The sequence below is a fragment of the Anser anser genome (genome assembly GCF_964211835.1).
Source record: "Anser anser genome assembly, chromosome: Z".
Lineage (NCBI taxonomy): Eukaryota > Metazoa > Chordata > Aves > Anseriformes > Anatidae > Anser > Anser anser.
Window position 1 is genome coordinate 87,533,678 of NC_139723.1, and position 23,620 is coordinate 87,557,297.

The 23,620-nt window shown below is 42.3% G+C and overlaps 1 protein-coding gene across 1 annotated transcript; it reads right to left on the minus strand.

Moving 5' to 3' along the window:
• Nucleotides 1–7,615: 7,615 nt before the first annotated feature.
• Nucleotides 7,616–23,485, minus strand: LOC310890203 (thioredoxin-like protein 1). Its single transcript, XM_083818925.1, has 8 exons — nt 23,280–23,485; nt 21,839–21,935; nt 20,668–20,841; nt 17,067–17,189; nt 16,634–16,703; nt 15,847–16,019; nt 14,567–14,671; nt 7,616–7,873 (listed from the first exon to the last, which is right to left on the minus strand). The coding sequence occupies exons 1-8, from the start codon at nt 23,375–23,377 to the stop codon at nt 7,844–7,846; spliced, it is 870 nt and encodes a 289-aa protein (XP_083675051.1). The 5' UTR covers nt 23,378–23,485; the 3' UTR covers nt 7,616–7,843.
• Nucleotides 23,486–23,620: the final 135 nt, after the last annotated feature.

The window sequence follows — 23,620 nt, forward strand, 5'->3', positions numbered from 1 at the left end:
TCAAAGATAACACTAGCTCTGCTTATCAGTGTCTGATGGCAATTACCCATGCATGCAGTGTACTGGTGCATTTGGTTTTACTTATAAATTTTTTTTTCTGTGACTTGGCCATAGTATTTTATATATATAAATATATATATATATGTATAAATATATACACTCAAAGCTATATATTTATTTAGGTGTGTACACACACACACACATTACTTTCATGCCTGTGTGAACACATTATTGAAACTGCACCACGACTGATGTCAGCTCTTGCTTCAGCTCCTGGTCGTGACCCGAGGCCCTGACCCTACCAAAACCATACCAACGTGGCCCCTAGCAGCTGCAGGTCGTAGTTTCAGCAGAGCTCTGTGCCGAGGAGCGTTTGCCAGTAAGTGTTGTGTTTTATCTGCTGTATCAGCACTGCACAAGTATTCTGCTCTTAGCAAACCAGTGCACACGTACTGAAGTAATTTTCATTTTGCTAACCGTGAGGAAAAGAAAACTGACTTGTGGCAGAGGAACTTGGGAACTTGGGCTTGGGAATGGAGAGCGGCAGTAGAAATCTGGTTTGTTGAGTTTGAGGCTTTTTTGGCTGGATGCAGCTCACAACACACTGGTGACCCCACACAGGTGCCACCACAACCACACTGAATGCACTGTGTGTGGATCCCCCTTCCAGGGGATCAGACACTCGTCGTGGCGAGCTGGAGGAACAGCTCATGTTAACAGCAAGAACATGGAGCAGCAAGCTGCTGGAGTGAGATCCAGCAAGGGCCAGGTGTCAAAATTAGTAGATAGTTTCATAATATTAAAGGCCAGTTTGCACAAAGCGCCAGCGCAGCCTCTGCCAGTGGCCATTTGCCTCACGGCCTGTAGCACTGGCACTGACAGGAAGGCAAGGCCTCATCTCTCCTGCTCACTTGAAATTGGATGAGATGCTGGGGCTGGGAGCCAACGTCCCACCTTCGATGCAGCCCCAGCGCCGGCCCTGGCAGCACCCCTCACAGCCCTGGACACAGCACAGGGGGCCGGGAGCTGCAGGGTGCCCCCAGGCCCACAGCTGCACAGAGGCAGGGGTTTGCCTCCCACCGCCCTCCCCAGCAGCAGGCAGTGTCCGGGTGTCCGGCCTAACTCTGCAGATCCACTCGGGCAGTTACAGGTCCGAGTCAGAAAAAACAACTAGACAATGTGTCAGAGTGCCTATTAGAGACGCATAGTTCAGTTACCTCTGAAATTTCTTTGAATTAATTTGAAATAACAAAGACATGCAAGATCATACACGTTCACCTTTTACCCTGACGCATCATTTCCTCTCTCTTTCACTTCTCTGAAGGGAAAGGAAATTTCCTGGGTAAAATGTAGCTGCTACAGTGCAGCTGAGAGGAAACGGCACGTTAGCAGGGCCAGTGCTATCCAGCCTTCGCTCCCTGACACCCGCTGGCTTCACGAGGCCGCGTTTCCGAAGACTTCAATAGATGTACCTCGGACAGCCTGCACCTCCTACTGCTTTTACTCCAGCACGGAAAGCGTCTTTGCAATTTCCCCATCCTAAAAGTCGGTCCTTCTTCTGTCAGAACAGCAATGTCAGCTCCTTCTGTACGCTGAGAATATTGGCAATATTCAAAATGAAAAATAGCACTGTACAGGTGTAGAAGGTTGTTGACGATGCCATCAGCTCGGTGTCTGGTGTATGCCATCCATTCCGCTCCCATTAGCAGCTAGATCTCAGCATACACTTACGAGCATTTTGATTTTGTCTCTGCATTGTTTTCAATTAGGAGCTTTTCTGCATGTGATACACCAAGGGAAAAACAACACTTAGAGTTAGAACTTAGGTACTCCCGGAGACAAATATGATTAATGGGATAATCTTGTAGATTACAATAGTTAGAGGCAGTTCCTGCCATTTCCCACTCTCCAAGGACTGGTTCTACTCACATCCAATACAAACAGCTGCAGATTCCTCAGTACCATTAGTATCCAGTGTAGGACTGTTTGACATTTTAAAACTCCTATGATATGCATCTTCTATAATTGTCTATTGTCTAGACTGAGTTTTACAAATTTAATCTTAAATAGTGTTATTTCTTGATTGAGGGCATTTTTGTGGAGCTAGTTGTGTGCGTGCCTGCCTCTGCAAAAACACACCCGTGCACACACCCACAGTGCTCACACCCGCTGCAGGTAATACCCTTCAGTTAATCACATCCTAATTAAACAATGATCAGGCCTTATTTAATAACCTTATTGTCACTGAGAAGAGGTGTATCTGGTCGATAAGAGAAGCAATGGCTCCTGACTTTCATCTGAATTCCCATTCAAGCAGAAGGCTTCAAACACTCAGCAGGAGGCACCTTCTAAACTTTGGGGGCAAGTTTCTTAACAAGTACAACCAGACACCACAGGAAGGATTAATTGTGATAGCTTCAGTTGGCTTAAAACTCATCTTTCTAACAAATTTAATAGAGACAAAACATTAGGCTACTGAATTCAAGTGTTAGGTGTGTGCCACACCCCCCCACCCCACCCAACCTTTTACATTCTGTAGCACTCATAACATTAATGACAAAAGACCTGTTTTATTGGGGAAAAATAATTTTGGCAAATATCTATCTCACAGATCACTAATCTCAGATTCTGGCATAAGAATACAAGATTAATGTTTCCAGCAAGGTGACCAGCAAGAAAAACCTCTGTGTAAACACCGGCACACAGGTTATCAGCACCAGGCTTTGCAGTCAGCAGCAGAGCGAAAGGAGCAAAGCAGCGCACTTGTTTCAGAGGTTTGCTTCCCATCACAACTGGCGGTGTGTGGTCAAGTTTTGTGCGGTGGGTTTGGGCTGCAGCCACGGGAGCTGGGAAAAAGAAAAACTAGTGTGAAACACAGCACAAAAGACAAATTGCACAGCAAATTTCACACTTGCAAAGTTTTGGGACACACAAGAGTCTTATTACATACTTTAAGGTACCGTAATTAATTGAACCGGTCGCTAAACCTTCACAACAGTGCTGTTACACCTGAACGGAAGCGGGAAGCGAGCCGGGCACAGGATGCTCAGCCGGCCTCCCAGCCCCTGCTGGCCCCTGCTTGGCACAGAAGCACACAGTATGTATTTTTCTTTCTGAGAGCTGAGTGCTAATTTTGAGTCTTTTCAACTCTTTTTCTTAATTTGTATTTGACCGGCTTGCATAAATTACTTATTACTGCTTACTGTAGTTTGCTTTTAATTATATGCGCAAAGAGAATCTTCATCTGGAGCTAGGCAAGGGACGCGCTGTCCCCTGGAAGCACCCACCACCTCGTTTCTGCCCCTCTCTGATCAGGGCGATGTTAGCTTCTCCTTGGAACACCAAAGGAGGAGCAGGACCTCAGAGAGGCCGGGGCTCGCTTTATTTCCGCGCGGCTAACCCATTTCCTCTGCCAACGCCGGGGCAGTTGCCGGTTAAAATCTCACTTGAAGTTACTCGTCTGCACATTGCTTTCTGCTGTTCACGCTCACTCGACTTGTAACTGATGTACGCGTATATTTTTTATTTTCCTTCTCTCGTGTTACAGGACAAACGTGACGCGTGCGGGGCTGCCCGCGCAGGGGGAGGCCGCTGCAGCCCTTCTCCGTCAGCAGGGAGCGGCAGCCGCTGCCTCCGGGCCCAGCACGGGGAGGCGGCCGCGGCTGCCCTGCCGCACCGCCTCCGGCCCCCGAGGCCCGCAGCAACGGGCAGCCGCAGGCGGCAGCCGCCGAGCGGAGGCGAGCGGCGGGCCCGGCGCCCCGCAGCCCCGCGCCGCATGGCCGGGCAACGGGCGGCCCCTGCTGGGCGCGCGGGGAACGGCAGGGCCGGGCCGGGCCGGGCCGGGCCCAGGCGGCCGGAGCCGCCCTTAGCGGCCCGCAGGGGCCGAGCCCGGGCAGCGAGGCGCAGCCGCCTGCACCGAGAAACGTGGCGGCCACGGCGAGCCTCGCGTGGGCGAGTAAGGCAGCCACGGGCAGGAGGTTCGAGGTTCATCGACAGAAATTAGAGTTACTCATACCCCCTCGTTAGCTTTGTTTGGGGAACACCACGCATCTCAATGGAGAAAAATGCAGAATGCTTTCAAAACTGTGACAGTATTCAAGGACTATTAAGTGGGAGGTGCTATCCGTCCCCAGGGAAAAGGGGGAAAAAAAAGGAAAAAAAGGAAAAAAAAAGGAAAAAGGAAAAAAGGGAAAAAAAAAGAAAGAAAAAGGAAAAAAAGAAAAAATGAAAAAAAAAAAGGAAAAGGGGAAAAAAGGAAAAAGGAAAAAAAAAGGAAGAAAAAGGGAAAAAAGGAAGAAAAAGGAAAAAGGAAAAAAAAGGGAAAAAGGAAAAAAGGAAAAAAGGAAAAAGGAAAAAAAAGGAATATTAAGGCGATATCAGAAACAAGTGAGACAGGAATATAGCTAAAGCAAGTTGACTCAGTTTTATTAAATAAATAATAGTTTACAAAAAGAGCAGCTAAAGCAGACCTGCCACCTGCGCAGGCTCAGAGAAGCCCCACAGGCAGGGGGTTGTAAACCTGGCCCTGGCAGTGCTGACCGGTGGTTGAGAGCTAAGCCTGAGGTCATCGCTGATAAAAGCATCCAGATAAAAAAGCTGCACCAGAAAAGTAAACAAGGACAAAGCGCAGAGTCCTCTGGACTGCCTGGTATCAGACCATTCCAGCAAAATCCTTCTTCAGGCAGCCAAAACCAAAAGCCAGCCGTACCCACGGAGCAGGGGGCGCATGCAGAAAGAGGCCTGAAACAGGCCGAAACACCAGGCAGGAGCCTCTGCAGATTTATTTCTTTATCACTCCCAGCAACACTCTTGAATTCCTCCTCACCGCGACGAGGGGACGCACCGCATCACAAATTCAGGTCTCCTGTTGCCTAGAAAACATTACAAGAGCCTTCAACTAAACGTGAACGTGAGAGAAGGAGAGAAGCAACGCTTCCCTCAACGCGACATTGTGAAGGGATCAGGCAGATTAACGAGTACCTCCTTGACCACAAGCACTTCTGAAAGGCTCTAGCTTCTAACCATTATTACTTTTTATACTTTCTCCATTAATTTAGAAACCAAGTGATATTTAGAGGTTAGTCTTTTAATAACTTAAACTCTTATCAGAAATAGAAACATTGAGGCCTATCAACATGAAAATAAACAGCTTCCCTAGTGCTGTATTTGCTCTCTCTAGCAGCCTTTAGATCAAGTCCGGCAGCTTTCTGGTAATGCGTGCTTAGTAATCTCAACACACGAGCATAATAAAGGATAAGACAAGACAAGCCTACATCAAAGGCTCCCGGCATACAGTATCTGCTGGCATTTCAGGCCCCCCCCGAGCCTCCCAGCGATGCTCCAAGCCCCACCGAGGAGCTCCCAGCCCCGTATCCCAGCCATGACCCCCCTTGGGAAGCCCTCGGCCGGTTGACCTGTCGGGCCTTACCTGTTGGGCCTTTGGGTGCTCAGCAAAGCTACAGCTGAAAGAGCTGCCCGGGACCAGCTTCCCAGCCCTGAGGGAAGCAGGGGAAGGTCCCACCTAAACCATTTTTAACAGCTGCGCTCAGACTTCTGCTGTAAAATACATGCCCACCCACATTTTTTATTTTATTTTTACCAAAGGCAGTATTTTAGTGGAAATTCACCAGATCAGGGTTTGCTAGAAGCATCGACAGAGTGCTGGGCTGGCTGTAGGGAGCCAAGGAGGCCAGCATGCTGCAAAGCTAGGCCACAGCTCGCACACCAAAGCACTTAGTTTTGTGCACCCACCACCTACCTCAGTAAGATCTGGAGCGATACAAGGGCTTGTTTCACCTCCCCACCCCAAAGGAATGCAGTCTTAAGGTACAGGAAGCAGCGAATTGCAGAGGGAACCAACTTAACCTAAAGACAGGGAATGGTGGCGATCCCTCTCTCGGGTTAGCTACAGATGTCTATTAATTAGCACCGCCTTTGCATGATTTGAAGAGCAAGCACTACGGGTTCCCTTCTAGGCAGGTACAAAACAGATCAAGTTGACAGCAGGACTTCTCCCATCCTGGAATGATCCCAAAACACAGGCCAAACAGCTGCACGGCACACACGCACCCTGCAAGACACAGGTGCAGCCAGGAACACTGTTTAAGGATAACTTCACTCAAAGGCCAGTATTAAAAACACAAACCCAAAGTTATGATTCAAGCTCCTTTTGCAGAATCCTGCCCCCTCCTCCATTAAGTGAAACATTGAACAGTTACCTCTGAACATTTATTTCATCTATTCACATGGTATCATTGTGGAAGGTATGCACCATGCAACCAACGAAATCACAGAAGAGTCGCATAACAATATAAATTTGACTAGTCTCTTACAAAGATGAGAATCACTAGGTTATCAAATCTCTCAGGTATAAATATTATGAGGTAAGCAATACTTAAGATGAGGCACTTAAACAATAACCCAAAAGGTAATTAGTGTACAAAATTATAAACAGGAACAGTTACTCATATTGCCCTCAATTATATTTTAAAATGATTTTATATTCTATATACAGTGTGTTACATGCCTTACATCCTCCACTGAAGCAAAACATTAAGGAAGTATGAAAGAAACCAAGTCATCGTCACATGCCAGTAAATATAACGCAGGTAGATGAGTATCCGGGACTATGCAGTGATACAGATTTTATTAAAAAAAGTGCCTCACAAGGAATGTTTTTCTATAGAATCCCTAATTTTCTGTTTGGAGAAAATATCTATGCTAACAGAAAGTTAACTTGGTATTAACATATAAATCTCCCAAGCCAGAAAAGAACCACCCTAGTGTGTTCAAGGAAGGAATGCCAATTAGGACAGGATTTAAGCTTTAGTGGGATTTATGGTAATTAGAAATGTAACAAATTTAACTTTACAAAGAAATTAATTGTGCCAATTAAAACACTTAGCATGTTTGACTGGGAATTTATACAGTATTATATGTATATGGTGCTGATCAATGCCCGATTTATTAAAATTACTTAAGGCATGCTTCCAAGAAAATTTACTAAAGTAGTACAGGAATTCCAATTAAGATGCAAAATTGAAATTTGCAATAAACATTTCCTTATCAAGATCCAGAGACGGGAAAAATGCCCAATAAAAGCAGTAAGAAATTCAGGTTCAGGTGGGGTGCACAACTGTATTTATCCCTGTAACTGCACAGCTTGTGAGAGTCTGCCTGTGAAACAAGGTCAGTATTTTCTAATATTAAAAAATAAAACAGAACAACAATTTCAAAACACTCGAGAATTCTGTGCCAAACAGCTTGTACCAGCACGCCGTTTGTGACAAATCTGCGAGTTTTGATCCTATGCTTTTTTGAGGCGGGGAGGGAAATGGAAGTTTTCAGAACAGGTGAAGTTATTCCTGTCTGAGAAATACCTGCATTTTGTGCAAACAACGATCCTAAGCTCCTTCAGTCTCATACCAGAGTAGCTCTTTTTCTTTTTAGATAGCCTGTGAACAAGCCATCTGTATTTTACTTATATTTAACATTTTAAACTCTCTAAACAAGTGCAAGCTACATTATGTCTTCTGTTTCTAAAGATAAGCCAGTCCAGTTTTTAAGTTTAAAATGGAACAACACAGGAAGAGCCACAGTTACCAGAATGACAAAATTAAACTTGGCAAAAGTAATGAATTTTATTTACAAATACATGTATGAGGATTACAACAGAAACACACTAGTGAAACTCCATCTCAACAAAAGCAATGATTTATTGGTAATGGCATTAAATGAAACAGATTGACAGTCTCTGGCTATGGTCAAGCAATTATCCAGGAGTAGTAGGTAAAAGTGAAGATCTCATTTGATTGCAATAAGGCTTTCCAGTGTCTCGCGCATCCTAGTGGCTCTCTCCTTTTTTGCCGACTACCTGATAAGAGAAAACAACAGAAAGAAACAATGAACACTTAACCAAAGAGGTGTCCCCATTTTTTTTTATTAGCATCAAAATAAAACAAATGCAACATTTTCAACTAAATTAGTGCATTTAAGCATGCATTGTAGCACTTGCAGAAGCTATGAATCCCTCCAAAGAACTAAGAGGGACGCAAGACACAAGAAACTTATCTTTAGTATTAATAAAAATAGCAAAACACCAGTCTCACTTGAGAAGAGTTAGAAGACAGTAACTGCAACATAACAGACCACGTTTAACGATGTTATATACCAAGCATTCAACCTTAATATGCTATATAAAATAATACAGCAAAAAGAGAACCACTGGGTGCTCCCATGAAAGTAAGTTTGTTCATTTCCCTTGGCATCCTTAGTACGTACTTCACTGAGAACATTTACCTTATAATGCAGTTCAAACCTGAAGAGAAATCTGGAAGGCATCTGATTTTCAGTCTTTGTCAAAACATTACTCCTTACCGGGGCAACTGCTAATCTCCAATTCTGCAAACTCCACCAGGAATCAGACTCATCTCAGGACTTCTCATTTCAGAAAAGATTACCACTGCCACCAGACTTTGGCAGCCAACAGCAAGTGCAAGACCAGCACTCTGCATACTGCCGTGCAAGCTTACAGTTTGCACAGTTCGTAACGGAAGGGTTTTCGGTCCCCTTCGTTAACATAACTGAACGCAAGATCCCGAGAGCAGAAAACAATGTGATTCTAGGCACTTTTCTGAAAAGATTCAGATTAGTTCCAGTGCTCTTGCAGACCCTAGAAAATACCCATTTATAAGTCAAACAAAATAAAAAGATAATAAGTCTTAAAAGGTTGGCCTTAACTGCAAGAGACCTTGGGCAAGGCAACAATTCCCAACTCATTTCCATCTAACCAAAGCAGCACTTACAGATCTGACAAAGCCTTGTCAGGAAAAGCACGAACAGAGGGTTGAGGATCTACATTAATGGAATATACAATTTCCAATTACTAACGCTCAAAACTAAGGAGTAAAACCTTTTCTGCACTCTGACTCATATAGCAAATATGGTAAGGATTAATTACCTCTGCAATCAGGTGACAATATACCACAAGAGATTCATACAATCAATAGTGAAATGCAGAGCTGTGGGACATGACCCAGAACAAACAAAAAACAATATACCCACAGCTCTGAACTAGAGAATTCTCATGGACTCACTGAAATTATTCTGATCCTTCCCCTTTTTTTCCCCCCTCCACTTCTTGGAGGAAGACTTTTTTTTTTGGGGGGGGGGGGGGTGGGGGTGGGGGGGGGTGGTAAACTATTCTTTTGGTGAGCTGAGTTGTCACCATCACAAGGTAACTGAGATCTACAAAAAACCCTTTTAAAGACCCCTTTCACCTCCAAGGAACCTTTGACCAGGAACATATCACCAAGCTGTAAATTCAGCTTAATGATTAAGGAAAATTCCACTTGACAACATGAAGAAAAAAGGAAAAAAAATCAGAAAACCAATCACTAACATTAAGATCCAATTAATCAAGTTAAAAAAAAAGTTAAGCTTGTCAAGAAGCAGTATTTATTCTTTGTGTTTCCAAGACAAACTGTGTTTAGACACAGATTAAGCAAAGAAAAAAAGAGAAAAAGAAAAAATGCAGTTGAAAGATTAAAGATTAGATGTTAGCAAGTGTGTAACTCCAATGAAAAATATTGCTATACCAGTCTGAAGTTGAAATTGACAACTCGCCCATGTGTATTATCTGTGAAAATTAATCATGCTGATATAGATATTTTGTCATCGCAGGTCAAAGAAACCCATTTTCTGACCATCCCACTCCACCTTCCCAAGAAGAAAATGGACATGGAAACTGAAATCAAACAGTCATCATTATTCTTTCATCCGTAACGGATCCATTCTCCTCCTGTTGACAGAAACAGTGGCCATCTAGTGCACTTTAAGATACCGGTCACAGCCTGTGATTCCCATGTAATAAGAGAACGTTTTGAAGCAGGCTTTTCTGATACCGTTTTCCTAACCACCAGCCCACAGCCTGACAGTGACAAAAAAAAAAACTATGGCCCATTACAAACAGTACAACTGGAAACTCTGTCACTGAGCCTTGTGGAGCAGAAGTGGGCATTTGTGTGTGTGTGGTTTTGTTTTCAATATATAAAGGTCAAGCAACTGGTCTGTTGCTGTTGGAGTACCCTGATCAGGCCACCTTTGTACGAGCACTCACCAGCTCCTCACTGTGTCTGCCTTCAGGAGGTTCCCTAGAGCCAAGCGTGCGACAGTAACGGGTACTTGACAGCCCTCGCTGACTTGCACACTACTTACTGAAGGGTCACACCAGAGAACACTAAGCTGTACTAAGATTAAGAAAGTCAAGTCTTGCTACAGCATTTCACAAACTACATTTCAAACAGCTTTTACAAAACGCAATACAGGCTGAAAAATGAGTTACAGAAAAAAAAAAGTACTACATGGTATGCTTTTAAAAATGTCAAGTTTGGGATAAAAAGAACGGAAGTTTTGAAAGACTGAAAGAGAAGCGCTTAAAATAAGATTTGGGTAGGGAAAAAAAAGAAAAAGATGAGTTGATGCGTCAGAAGGTAGAGAAGGCTGTTCCTGACTGCAGAAGGCTCAGAGATGGCTCTTGCATCAGTGCTGAGATTGTGGAAAGGGTGAAAGAGATGCTAGATGAGCAGAGGGAGCAAGGAAGGGAGTAGTGCGAGACCACACCAATTATTACTTTTTAATTTCTTCTGCATTTTTAGTTCTTTAGAATTGGGAAGTTAAGCTGAAAAACAAACAAACAAAATGTTACAAGGAAAACAGCAGCAACATAGAGAGCAAATAAGTAGTTCTGGAAAGCCTTGATTCAGGAGGGGACCAAAAAAATCCCACCACCTGTGCATATCCCCCAGCCTCAAAACTGAGCAGCAATGTTTTGTTTCTTAATACCACAAGTGAACAAGAACTATACTGACATTAAGGTGCACTGTCTTAAAAAAATGTTTACAGGTTCACCACCTGATTCACAGGAATCTATTTAAGACTAAGCTATCAATCAAGAGTTACAAAGACACAGCACCTGCACCTTTACTCAGCACTTTAGCTGTCTATCCCACGAATTAGCTTGACTGAGAAGCCAATTTGGAAGCAAACTTCACATGTAAGCTACTACATCTCAAATGCAGTCTCTACCATAGTAGCTTGCATAGCTTAAATTAAGCCTTAAATCAGACCACGTGCGGCCAAGAGCAGAAGTAATTCTAGTGTTAAGGACAGTTCTTTTACAAAAGGCATACCTTTAAGGTGTGCTTTTCAAAAACTATTTCTGAATGTTAAATGTGCATGGGAAGGGAATATTAATCTCAATCTTCTGCTGTTTGGGCGCCCTTAGTTTAAGCAGGGGAAAGAATCTCAGCTCTCTCCCTTCTCTTCCCTGTGCTTAACCCAGTTAAGATCTACACTTTTTTCCCCCCATTATGTTCCCCTTTCCTGTCACACCAGACTCCCCTCCTCCCCAGAGGTTAAAAATTCAGTTGTGCAAGGAGCAGGATACACACAGGATACACACAAGATACCAGAGCAAGTTGGAAATAACTTTTTTATTAATCTAACCTTACTTAGCAAATCCACCAATGCTAACTACATGTATGTCAAAACTAACTTAAGGCCAAGATGCCTAATGAAGGGCCTGCTTAGCTTCACCTGCTCCGTACTCCTCAGTACTGCTTCTCACAGTAGGTGAGCTTCAGCTTTGCGTTTGGCAGTATAAATACTGGAAACAATACCTCATTTATATTAAACACAAACTGCCTTGCTGATCAAGAAGAGGTGATTTTTCTTGCAGCCCTGTTGGTGTTAGCAGAGCACCACAAGCAAACACAAGTTTTCCTCGGCTGTCTGAAGGGCATGGGTGCTTCAGTTATGCATCTTAATAACTATCTGCTGAGCAAGGAGCTGCTACAACTGAGCGTTCGTTCACATCCCACTGCAGCTGGGTATCAAAATACATCTGCCTGCTCCTCAGCAGAAGTCATTGAAACCGATGTTTTGTGTTTTGTTTTAGATTTTGAAATTGTACGTATCTACTACAATCATCTGAGCAGCAACGTGATGAATCATAAAAACCGTAACTGGAATCACACTCATGCCTACTTTTTAATTGCAGCCCTTCAAATAACATTTTACTGATTCTTACAAACACTTCTCAAAAAATAGGGAAAAAAGCACTCCCCCATCTTGTTAATCATGCTGCAATACTACTTCTATCATAACGAGAAGAGAAATATAAACAGTACAGACAGACTGAGAGAAGGAAGTCAGATAGTTGAGAGCAGTGAGGAGTAGGGTGGGTAACTACTGAAGGAGATGAAGAGAAAAATAAGGTTTCCCAGTTAATCTACATGCCTAAATATAATTAATGCCCAACACTATATTAAGGTTTCATAGCTGACAGGATCACTGGAAGAGAGGAAACAAAAGTTAGAATTCCTAAGAGCTCTGTAGCTGACAGACTACACATCCCATTTAGTATGATAAAATATTTTAACAGCCTAATATTAAAACTACATGTTCAGGAAGCAAATAGGACTGAGAGGATTAGCTACCTCACAGCCTAACAAAGCAAGCTCTTCTATCTATGGCAGTTCTGACCAGCTCCTTAACGTGCTGATGTTAGCAGTGAACAGTACCACACCTGTAAGGTGTAAGGGAGATCTACCTCTTGTGGGTCTGTGCTCCCCTCCCCTTCCAGTTAAATAGAAGTCACAGATCACATCCCCTGATAGTGCAAACATATTCACCAGTGAACTACACTGAAACCAAAATTTTAACTAACATGGCATTTAGCTGGCTATATAGCAGCTTCCAAGCATCTACGCTGCATCTAGAACTGAGAGAGACTGACAAATCCCCGCTAAGTACAGTGCACAGATGAGACCCACGCTACTTTAAACATCTTTATGGGGTTGTGGGTATACTTAGAACCATAAACCAGCCCAGGCTGGAAGGGACCTCGTGAGATCACCAGCTTCAAGCCTTCATGGGAAAAGCGTGCTTAGATGAGATTATCTAGCACCCTGTCCAATCGCATCTTGAAAACCTCCAGTAAGGAAGGGGGTTTCCACCACACCCCTGGAGCAGTTGTTCCAGCGATTAATTGTTCTCGCTTAAAAAAACCAAACTCTTATATCAAGACAAAACCTCTCCCAGAGCAGCTTGTACCCTCAATGTATCATCAATTACCAAAAAAATCAAATCACTATCTGAACAATCAGATGGTCAGGTTTAAAGAGTGCACTTGTTTGAAAATAAACTTTCAGTACTTTAGAAAGCAAAACTAATTTACAGAGTTTACACAGAAATGAAACTGAGACAAAGACCAAATACTGAAAATATCAGTGTAAGGGTGCTATCCTCTTCCCAAAAGTACCAGAGAAGTAACACAGATTATTCGTGTTATGTTAAATAGTAATGGCACAATTCATTGCAGGGTAATGCCCTGTTATTGCAAAAAAAGAAGCTGTACAAAATAACCTCGACCATGGAAGCAGATTTTAAATGAAGTAACCTATTTCTTGTATTGGATGAACCAGAAGTGCTCCATTAGAAACATCTAAATTAGATATCCAGTTAGTTTTAGTATATTAGAGCAACTTTTTCAATGACTTCACATTCCAGTGAAAGACAACAAAGCCTGTTAACTTATTAACTTTATTATTTGCGAAGTTATTAAGTTTTAAATGTAAAAGTTAAGATCATCTTTAACAGTAAAAACTGGAAGTATACAAAGTATGACAACCATTAGCATTTTTAGCCTTCTGAAGTTACAGGCAGTTTGTATAATAAATTCCACGGTGCTTTCAGTGTTATTGGTCGCCTAGACATGAGTTCGTAGACAGGGTTACAACAGCAAATGTCTTTCTAAACAAGACAAGTTTTAAAGCAGTTTACTAGCTTACTTTAAAAAGACATTAAATTTCGAAGAAAAAAACGTAAGTAGCTTTAAAGTTTCAATACTTTCAAACCCATTTCACATTCTCAAAAAAATCAAAAACTTCGAGCATGCCTTATTGTTCAGCACTCATGGGTCTAAAGTCACGGCCTAACGAGTTGTTTATTTCTTCCTTTAGCTTTAAAAAGAGCAGATATGTTTAAAGTAATGGTCACTTTGTGACCAAAATCTTTTTTAGATCTGAATTTTACACTGCCCATTGGATAAAATCCATAAAATCCTTCACCAAAGCAGAAGTCCAATCAATCACAAGGAGTCTTTATTTCATACGCAGGCTTGCTTCTCTACTTCCTGAACACCATCAGAATACAGGTTTCTAAATCAAGGCATAAAACTCACGGCTGTTAAGAAACATTGCCTATAGTACATGTCATTTGAAAGTCCCTCATGTTTTAAATAGTAGGTGTATACATTCTTACCCCTATTTGTGTTGTGGTTTGTTTTTTTTGGTTGTTGTTTGTTTTTACAAAGGTGATGAACAAGAACTTATAGGTAAGACCAATGATCAGTATCTGTAAGATAAAGCTACATGTGTTGTTGTTTTGTTTGGGATGCCATATCTACCTTAAGTCGCGGAATTATAACCACCAAGTGTATTTGTTCAGTCAACATTTTTGAGAACATTTAAAACATTCGTAAGTGCTTTTAAGAAAGAAGACTCACTCGCTTGAAGTCATTCATATTTGTTGCTTGGACTGGAGTTCCAATAAATGTGAAGTATGTAATTCTTGTTGTCTCTTCATCGCCATGATTGGATTGGACAAACAACTAAAAAATCCAAAACACAAGAGCGAAGGTAAACAGTCCATCCCTGAATTCATACATAAAATGTTAGCCTCCCAAGATTTTTGAACCAACCCAGTAAACACTTTTTCCAATTATAAAGGCCTTGTTACCCTCTAGAGAAGCTTCTGTCCTCTTATTTCAAATAATGATTATAACGAATGCTATTATTATCCCAGCAGTTTGTTTAAAAACCCACGGAGCTTGGATATTTCTAGCTTCCACTTCCAATCTGAGACTGCACTCAGCAACTGAAATGTACTGAAATGTTCAGTCAACTATGAGACCATAACTTGCAAACACAGAACTCAGACCATGAAAAGCATTTCCTTAGAATAGAATTTCAGGGGTTACATGGGAGGAGCAGTTCAACACAATACTGCAGGAAACAGGGCTAATGCAGACCCAGGGTAATGGTGTCAAGAAGAATGCAATTCCAGCATCAGTTTTGTCACGATGCATATTGCACTAAAACCCACACTTAAAATGAAAGAGGAAAAACTGCACCTGCATTTAAGAGTCACAAAAACCTTACGTGGAATTCATGGAAAGTCTTTTACAGCAAGAAGGTTAGAGAGCTCATTAAAAGACAAAGGTGGTTTGATTAGAGCATTTAAGAACACTTATGAGGACCGGGTATTGGGTTTTAGCGTATCGTAAGCACTTCACTTGATACTTACAAGTCTGTCATTTTCGCAATCAGGTTACTGATGAACTGGATTTCTTACCTCCTAAACTCTCCAAACGAGGACAAGATGCCTTTCAAGAAGGCGTGTTAGTAAAACACAAGTTGTGTTCTGCAGCACACTAGGTCACAGAATGGAAGGGACCATAAAGATCACCTAATTCCAACTCCCCTGCCATGGGCAGGGACACCGCCACTAGAAGATAGTTCTTCGTAATATCGAAATCTACCCTTTTTTTAATCTCTCACAAAGAGATGAAAGTGAACCTCATCACAAATATGAGGTCAGAGACATCACATGCATACGGCCTTGCCTGACCTTAAATTTCAGAAACCCTTTGAGCATTAACATACAGTATGCAATCAGTGGAGAGCAACTAAGAACATTTGCAGCCAAGTCAACAAACGTCACAGCGCTTGAAAAGTCTACTAAGTCTTCAGCCTGCCCAGAGCTCAGAACAGAAGCTTTACTTACAGTTACACTGTTAACATTCTGAAATTTAACATAGCGAAGCTGGATAATACCATCTTCTTTAATATCATCTGGTGTCAGCTCCAGGGCTTGAGTTGGTTCACTTCTCTCTGCTTCTTCAAAATCCATAGATCGAGGAAGGTTGATAAAGATTTTTATATACTTTGGACCTTGTCCTGTGTTAAAACATGGAATTGGGATTCAGTTCCTTACCTGTGTTCTCAAAATGCTACCGCAGAAGCCCTTGCTTATCACAGCATCTAGGTACAGCTCAAGGAGGGTAGGGACTTCAGTAATTCTAGCATCTTATCTGCCAATCCTACACCACCACCCTTGATACCAAACGACATCTGAAGTTGCACTACTTGCCTACATTTCAGTGCCAGAATTCCACATAAGAAATCCAATGAAATGTCTGAAAATAATTGGGTTTGTGTGATGTAATACCTGAGTATTTTCTGTAGTTTTATAACTTAAATCAACTTAGCATAAAAATTAAAACAGCTCTTACATTTAATTCTTGAATAGAATGTAGGTTCTCCTTATAGCATGTCAAAATACAGTAAATATTTATACTTGTGTCATATCAAATACCAATGCATGGCAACAGAATAATATTACTGTGAGATCAATCTGTTATGTTATTTATTTACACCAAATTTACTGAAGCTGCTATGGGATTCACAGAATGTAAGAGGTTCTAGGGACAAGCATCATTGTTTTGACATTTAAGCTAAACACATGTAAAGCTTAGATTCTAAGGATATGATTAAACAGACACTTCACTTACCATTATCTGGCCCCTGAAGTTTCATAGAATAAAGTTTGACTGGTTGACTAAAAGCTACAGTAATAAGCAGCTGTGGAAGAGAAAGTTGTTGTTAAATACCATTTTCTTCATCCTTATAAACAAACATAGCACAACAATTAACTAGAAGCAAGTCTGAGCTTTTAATTTAAAATCAAGTACTTACATTCTCTATATTCCACACATGCACTAGTCTGCCACTAGTCACCAGTAAATGCCAGTCTGCTTGGAATTCTTCCCACAAATGGATAGAAAACTGGCAATGCTACAGTGACCTCTTTTGCTTCCATCCACCTACCGTATCCCACTCTTCCTTATACCGCTATAGGGATATCAAGCAATCAAGATCTTCAAAAAATGCTTGCAGACCAGACATCATTGAAAACATCTCACTTAAGAAAAATATCTACTGTACCTGCTCATCGCAGTCTGATTCCAAGTAGGTAGAGTCTTTACGTAAACAATTATCAAATCCATGCTCGTCGCTTTCATTAAGACATTCACAGCCGGCTTTATTGATAAATGGCATTAAATCCATCTGAAAGGAAAAAGAAGAGCATTACTGAGTGCGTAAATCTGCCGTGAACTTATCTGAGATTAGCAGACACTGGAATGAATGAAATTCCTCATTCAACACATTAAAAAAGGGAACCCAGAAAACCTCAGGGCTTTTTTTTTTTAAAACATAAAAAGATAAAAATGTTGTAGTACTCAGATGTATCCTGTTCAGAATTCAGTGTTTTCCCACTCGAAGTACCACCCCCCTGGAACACAAGTTTACCATATTGAGAATAAGCAATTGGGCACAGGGAGCATTTTTCAGATACATTTTTGATTAACTTCACCTGGCTACAAATACAAACTGACATTAGACCGGAGCTATGATTAACTTAACAGATAAAACAGAAATGGCTTTCCCATCCAAAATAGTTCAGTGGTCATCTCTTAATTTCTTCTGCAACTATAGTTGTTACCAGGCTTTATGTGCAAAGCTACTCTTATTCTCCTCCTCTTTCTCAGCATCATATACAAATCAACTTCATGAAACTGGTTCCCACTCCCTTCCCGGTATACTTTGGTAAAAGTGCAGAACAACAGAAAGCAGAAACCGCCCAATTCACCATGAACCAGTTTGCTTTACAGCAGAGCTCTTTTGTAAAGGGTCCAACCAGAAGTTTCAACATACACGCACTGCCAGACTAAAGCAAATGCTACGCGTGCTGCAAGCTTCAGCCATTTAAAAGGTTTTATTATTGCACTGGCAGAATAGCCTGAACCAATTCCCAGATTGCCAAGAGATTTTGCATACAGCTAAACTAACCCAAGTGCAATTGAAGCACAGTAAGCCACGTTAAAAAAAAAATATAAAAATTAAGTGTTTTGTTATCTTAAGGCCTGAAGATATGGCATCAACATCTCATACCACAACAGTACAAATTTGAGATCACAATCAGCATACAGTCAGAGAAAACTCTGAGACAAAGCCTATAGGAACTTTTGGCATGGCAACCTAAAATACCCTTCTTACCGACATATATGAGGTCCCAAAGAATAACATACCACTCGTGATAAAAGCCCTACAAATTAGCTTTAAAAAGTTACTGCATGTTACTACTCAGGCTATAGCTTCATGATATAAACTAAATCCAAACACAGGCTGCTGAGAGAATACAAATCATTGCTGGTATCCCATTTCCCTTAACACCAGAAACTATGCTATTCCAAACAAAGCAAACAAAAAATCACCTGCCTGCCTTTCCCCTTCCAGGTCCCCTCTGCCTGCCTGCAACATCCCAACGAAGACTTAGCCCGCATCCTGCGTACTCAGTAGACACGAGGTAAGAAAGGAGGCACGCAGCTGTGCAAGAGGAGAAGGATGCATTCCTGGAGCAGCTGGCAGTCCAGTTTGGGTCAAGTATATTCTAAAACTGCATTCCAGCCTACTGCTAGTAAGTCAAACAGAATTCCTGCTTGGCTCGTATAGTCCTGAACGTTCTCAGTGTCTTACCCCGATGAATTAACATCTCCTAACAAGATTAACTTTTAATAGAAGATGGCATCTCCATCTCAAAACAAATATAACTTTGGAGATACATGCCAACCTCACATATCTGCTCTCGCTACTTGAATGATTTTCAGTGTGTCTTGGGCTGAAATCTAACAAGCTGAACCTTTGTCCTTTGACATTCCAATACCTCTACGCAGGATTTCACAGTAATTATAGATGTGAGTGTTCACATATAAAGCGAAGTGCAATGCATACTGCGGAACAGCTAACAAGTAGCTGAACTGCTAGAAATTCGAGCGACCTGTGCCCTTGAAGCTTCTTAAATGAGAAATATTCAGCTGGATTTGCATCCTTCTCCCATGCCTGATAGGACATGGCTAGCTATGAATTTCAAATAGTTAACCTCCAAAGAAACCTGGCTTTGCATTTAACATCATTTTGACTTCTACAGATACTCATCACAGCTAAGTTGGGTGTATTAGATTTGCTAATGCGAAGTAACGTGCACGCTACAGAACTAGCACACAACTAAGTCACACGTCGCAGTTCAGCAATGTGGCATATTGTATTTCACCTAACTGGGTTGACACTCCTGGCAGAACAATAGACAACCTCATTCAAGGAGTAACCTTACACCGAGGATTGCTCGGAGAACACCACCTAAGATGACAGCTCTAGGAAAGTGTTTTGTCACATTACAGTTCTCATTTACATGTGTTTGGTAGTACAGCTGTCAGACAGGCTTGTGATTTGAAACACACAATTGCCTTGAGGTAACAGGAAAGCACACCGAACATGGTGAAAATAATTTCCTGAGAGCACCAAATATTTCTAGGGGGTTGTTCTGTTATTGGGAGATTTTGATTTTTCTACGAGACACATACAAATCTTGCAATGATAAAAATCCATTCAAAAATACAGATTTTTAAATTCATAGAAAAAAATAAGGTTTTCCTTGTGTTATTTAGATGCCACGCTTAAAAAATATTTGGCTTGAGAATATATATTTAGAAGTGTTCACTTTTCTTTTTAACTTGTGAATAATGAGTTTACATTATCTATGAAAGCTGATCAGTGATTACTGCAGTTGTATGTAGGACCCCTACAGAAGCGAAATATGCTGAATACAACTTCTTTTAATGCTTAACACAAGAAGTAGTTCTTGTATGCCACTCAGAGAAGACAAACCAATCTTTTCCAAATATTCCCATTACATCTGTTAATTTATATATTCTATATCCATCATTCTTTTACAGACAAAAAGGAATTTCTAAAAAAAAAAATTTTGTAGTACCATCCAGTCTCACGATATTAGCAACCAGGCAAAAGAAAGTATATCATTTACCTAACAACACCTTCCCAAAAGCACCCCATTCTCACGGCAAATTGATAAAAGCAGGACATAGCCCAAGTTATGAAGCTTAATTCCTCCAGCAAAGGGTTTTAGTTCTTTGTTTCTTTTTAAAGAGATGAGAAAGAAGATTAAAGAAATGGAGGTGCACAAGAAAAGGAAATCCATAAACAACAAATCCACCTAGCAACACGTGAATAACAATACTTCTTAAGGACCAGCTAGAGCGATTTTTCAAAGTTTTTGACAGCTATGTCTAACAATGTATTTTTTCACAGAAGACTTTACACTTGGAAAAGCGTTTTGGGAAAACAGATTGTGATGTCTGAGAAGGGGTAAGAAAAAGAATACACAGCTGTAGCAAAGCCTTCACCATAAAACGTGAAATTCATTATTTTAATCACTGAGGGCTATGCTTACAGATTTTTCTTGAAACATTTTACAATTCTGTTACATGTACATATTAAGTAAGTACAGTTAATTTTTTGAATTTTGTCTGAAAAAGGAAACCCAGACAGGTGATCTTTCTAACGCTACGGGAAGCCTGTAGTTCTGCCTAAAGTAGCATTGTTTGACAAGAATATGTTTAGAAAGGAACACATTTTCAACAGGTTCAAGTTATGCAAGTGTTAAAAAAAGACTTTAAGAGATGCATACATATCCTTTTGGAATATCTGTGTCTTCATTGTTTCCAGGATCATTCTCCAGGTGCTGCTTAATTTTTTCTTCTAAACCTACAGCATCTGCTCCTTGATATTGGTCGATTCGCACTTTGTTTCGGAAAAACAGAAATGTCGGTGTTGCTGATATATTATTGGTAGCAGCTGTTCCCTAGAATGCATAAATTAGTTACAAGTGTTACCTAACAGACCGTTACCAATATCAGACAGAAGCCTTGTTTTCACCTAGATGACAACGTACATGCCACATATTAACCAAGATACATTAGCCCCCCAAAATCACAAACCGTGTTTGTTATTTTACAAACATCTCCAACTTGAGCAACCATTTTAAATTCATTTAAGTTCTTCAGATCTTCCTAATCCTTCATACATTTGGGTGGTCTTTGAATGGATTTCACGTTGTCAGTAGATTTCTTGGTAAGCCACAAAAGTCATAGTACTTGCTCACTCTTGTAGGTGGAAGACTGCTTCATTTAACACTTCACAAGCATTCTTTACGCCTGTATTACTTCCCTTTCCCAAGGCACATTCACGCACACCCTGGAAGTTGCCACTGTAGAAGGTGACTTCCTTTTGATTTCCACCTGTATGTATGTGTTAGGTACCCACAGCACCTTCCCCAAAGCTTTCCACAATTAAGTGCCATTTGCAAAGCGTTGATACGTCTACATTCATCTCTCTCCCACTACTATTTGCAGCAACCCAAGAAATTTCCTTTCAACATACCCTTGCTAATTTTTGTTAACAACCCTTAAGTCAACCAACAGCTCATCACTGGTTTATTATATTCGTCATTTTATTCAGCAATTATCGCAGAATTTGTTTGGAAAGACTTGCTCTTCCTAAAGTCATACTGATGTTCTCTCTTATTTTAAGCTGTATTATTTAAACAGCACACGCAGCAGAAACCGTTAAACCACTTGTACAATGCTTAAATGAAGGGTAACAAAGTGGTACTTGCAAGAATACATTTCAAAATAAAAGTATAGTTCATTCACATCTTTGTGCATAAGTTACTTGTCATTCACCAACCCCGTGAAAGGATACTCTTAGTATACCATCCGAACAGCTTTCCTTCAAGTTTCTCATTCACTTTATTATCCTCTCTCCCTCTCACTAAAGAAAATTAATTTTTGAGTACCAACCTGGCACTGATGCACATCCACTTCCAAAAAAGTTGCCTGGGGATATTTGTTACTCAAAGCATTGAATGCTGGGGCTATCCTTAAACAAGGGCCACATCTGTAAAAACAAAAAATTCAACCATTATTGTTTTGCTTTGTTTTAAAGATACCTGCCCTACGCAGACTTCGCGCATTCACGTTCTTACTATATCCTTGGTACATTTTAAAATAACCTTCCTACCTGGCTGACAGATGGCGAGCAATCCTGGTGATACAATTAAGAATGACATTTAGAAACACATCATGAAGTGTTAATTCCCACTTCCTCAGACAGTTTCAATGTCACATGATTAGCTGCACCTATTAATTAAAATGAACTTCATATTTCCCATCTAATCTGTTTAGCTCCAGCACCTTTTGCTGCAGAGTAAAATACTCCTAAGTAAAGGGACTTTTGGGGGGGGCGCAAAGACTTAACTGCTTTTCCTGATACAGCAAAATATACTCTTAATAGAAAACTAGTACCAGCAATTCCCGTTACCAGCTGTAACAGAAGTAAGGTCTCTACATGGGACTTGAAATATTTACCAATAACGGTATATTAAAGCCTTAGCAGTAATCACATAGTTGTTACTGTGATAAATTTCATTTACTATAACTGTAGCACGTTACCACCAACGTAGCTCCATCAGCTTGGTTGAAAATACATATCTGTTAATGATGATAGCTTTATTAGCATATACAAAGTGCACAGACACAGCTATTCTGACAAAGCAATATCCTTACAACTTTGCTTGTTGTGAAAGAAGCAATTAAAAGGCAAAACAGCAGAAAACTCCCACAGCAGCATACCAACATGTGACATATCTAAAGCAGAGAGCCCTGCAGTGTCAGTGTGAGTCTGCCGACACACACAGCTTAAAACCAGCACCAGTAAGATCCGCTTCACCCTTCTCATTCTCATCTGAGAGAGGACAGGGATCCACGGCTGTGCAAGGCAGACCTGCAGGTGTTCGTAAACGGGACGCACCACGCCGTTAACCTCACCACAGCTCGTCTGTAGCCAAAACGTTTTCGCGGGCAGTTGTGCAAGGCGTGTGAGCGAGCTCCCCGCCACCCGCGGGTGAAGCCGACTGACCGAAGGGGCGCCAAGCGGCAGCGGCCGGGCGCCGGGTGTGTCACCGGCACGCCCCGCAGCGCCCGCTGACACGCAGCCACCGGCTCCGGGCCCTCCCGTGCCCAGCGCCGCTCCCGGCGCTGCACCCACGGCTCTGGGGACGGGACGGGACGGGACGGCCGCCGGGGCGCCGGGCACGGCCGGGAGGCGGAGCGGGAGCGCAGGCAGCGCGAGCGGGGCCCTGAGGAGACCGAGGGGCGCTGCGCACCGGCAGCACGGACCCGGGCGGGCTCCCCCGGCGCTCGGTGACCCCGGCCGCCTCCCGCGCGGCCCGGCCGGACTCACCCCCGCATGGTGAACTTGACGACGGCGAGCCGGGAGCCGGCGGCGCTGAGCTCGGGCTGGAACTCGGCGTCGTTGGCGATCGCCTTCACGCCCCCCATGGCGGGCGGCGGCCCCGGACCGCGATCTGCAGCGTCACGCCGCGCCGCGCGCCCGGCATGCACCGCGCCCCGCACGCACCGCGCACGCGCGCCCCGCCCCGGCCCGGTGGGGCCGCCGGGAGGCGCCGCCGCCATTTTAGCTTGGGGCAGGCGCGAAGCGGGGGCGGCCATCTTGGTTTGGGGCAGAGCCAATAGGGCTCAGCGCCCCAGCATCGGCACCTGCTGGGCGGCGGGCCCCCAGCC

Bases quoted from the DNA above. Each gene is read 5' to 3' on its own strand.
- LOC310890203 (XM_083818925.1), bottom strand. From the start codon at position 23,377: ATGGGGGGCGTGAAGGCGATCGCCAACGACGCCGAGTTCCAGCCCGAG. The intron at 16,704-17,066 runs GTACAGTAGATA...TCTCTTCCACAG, and splicing joins AATCAGACTGCGATGAGCAG to CTGCTTATTACTGTAGCTTT. The intron at 14,672-15,846 runs GTAAGTAAAGCT...TGGATTTTTTAG, and splicing joins AGAATGTTAACAGTGTAACT to TTGTTTGTCCAATCCAATCA.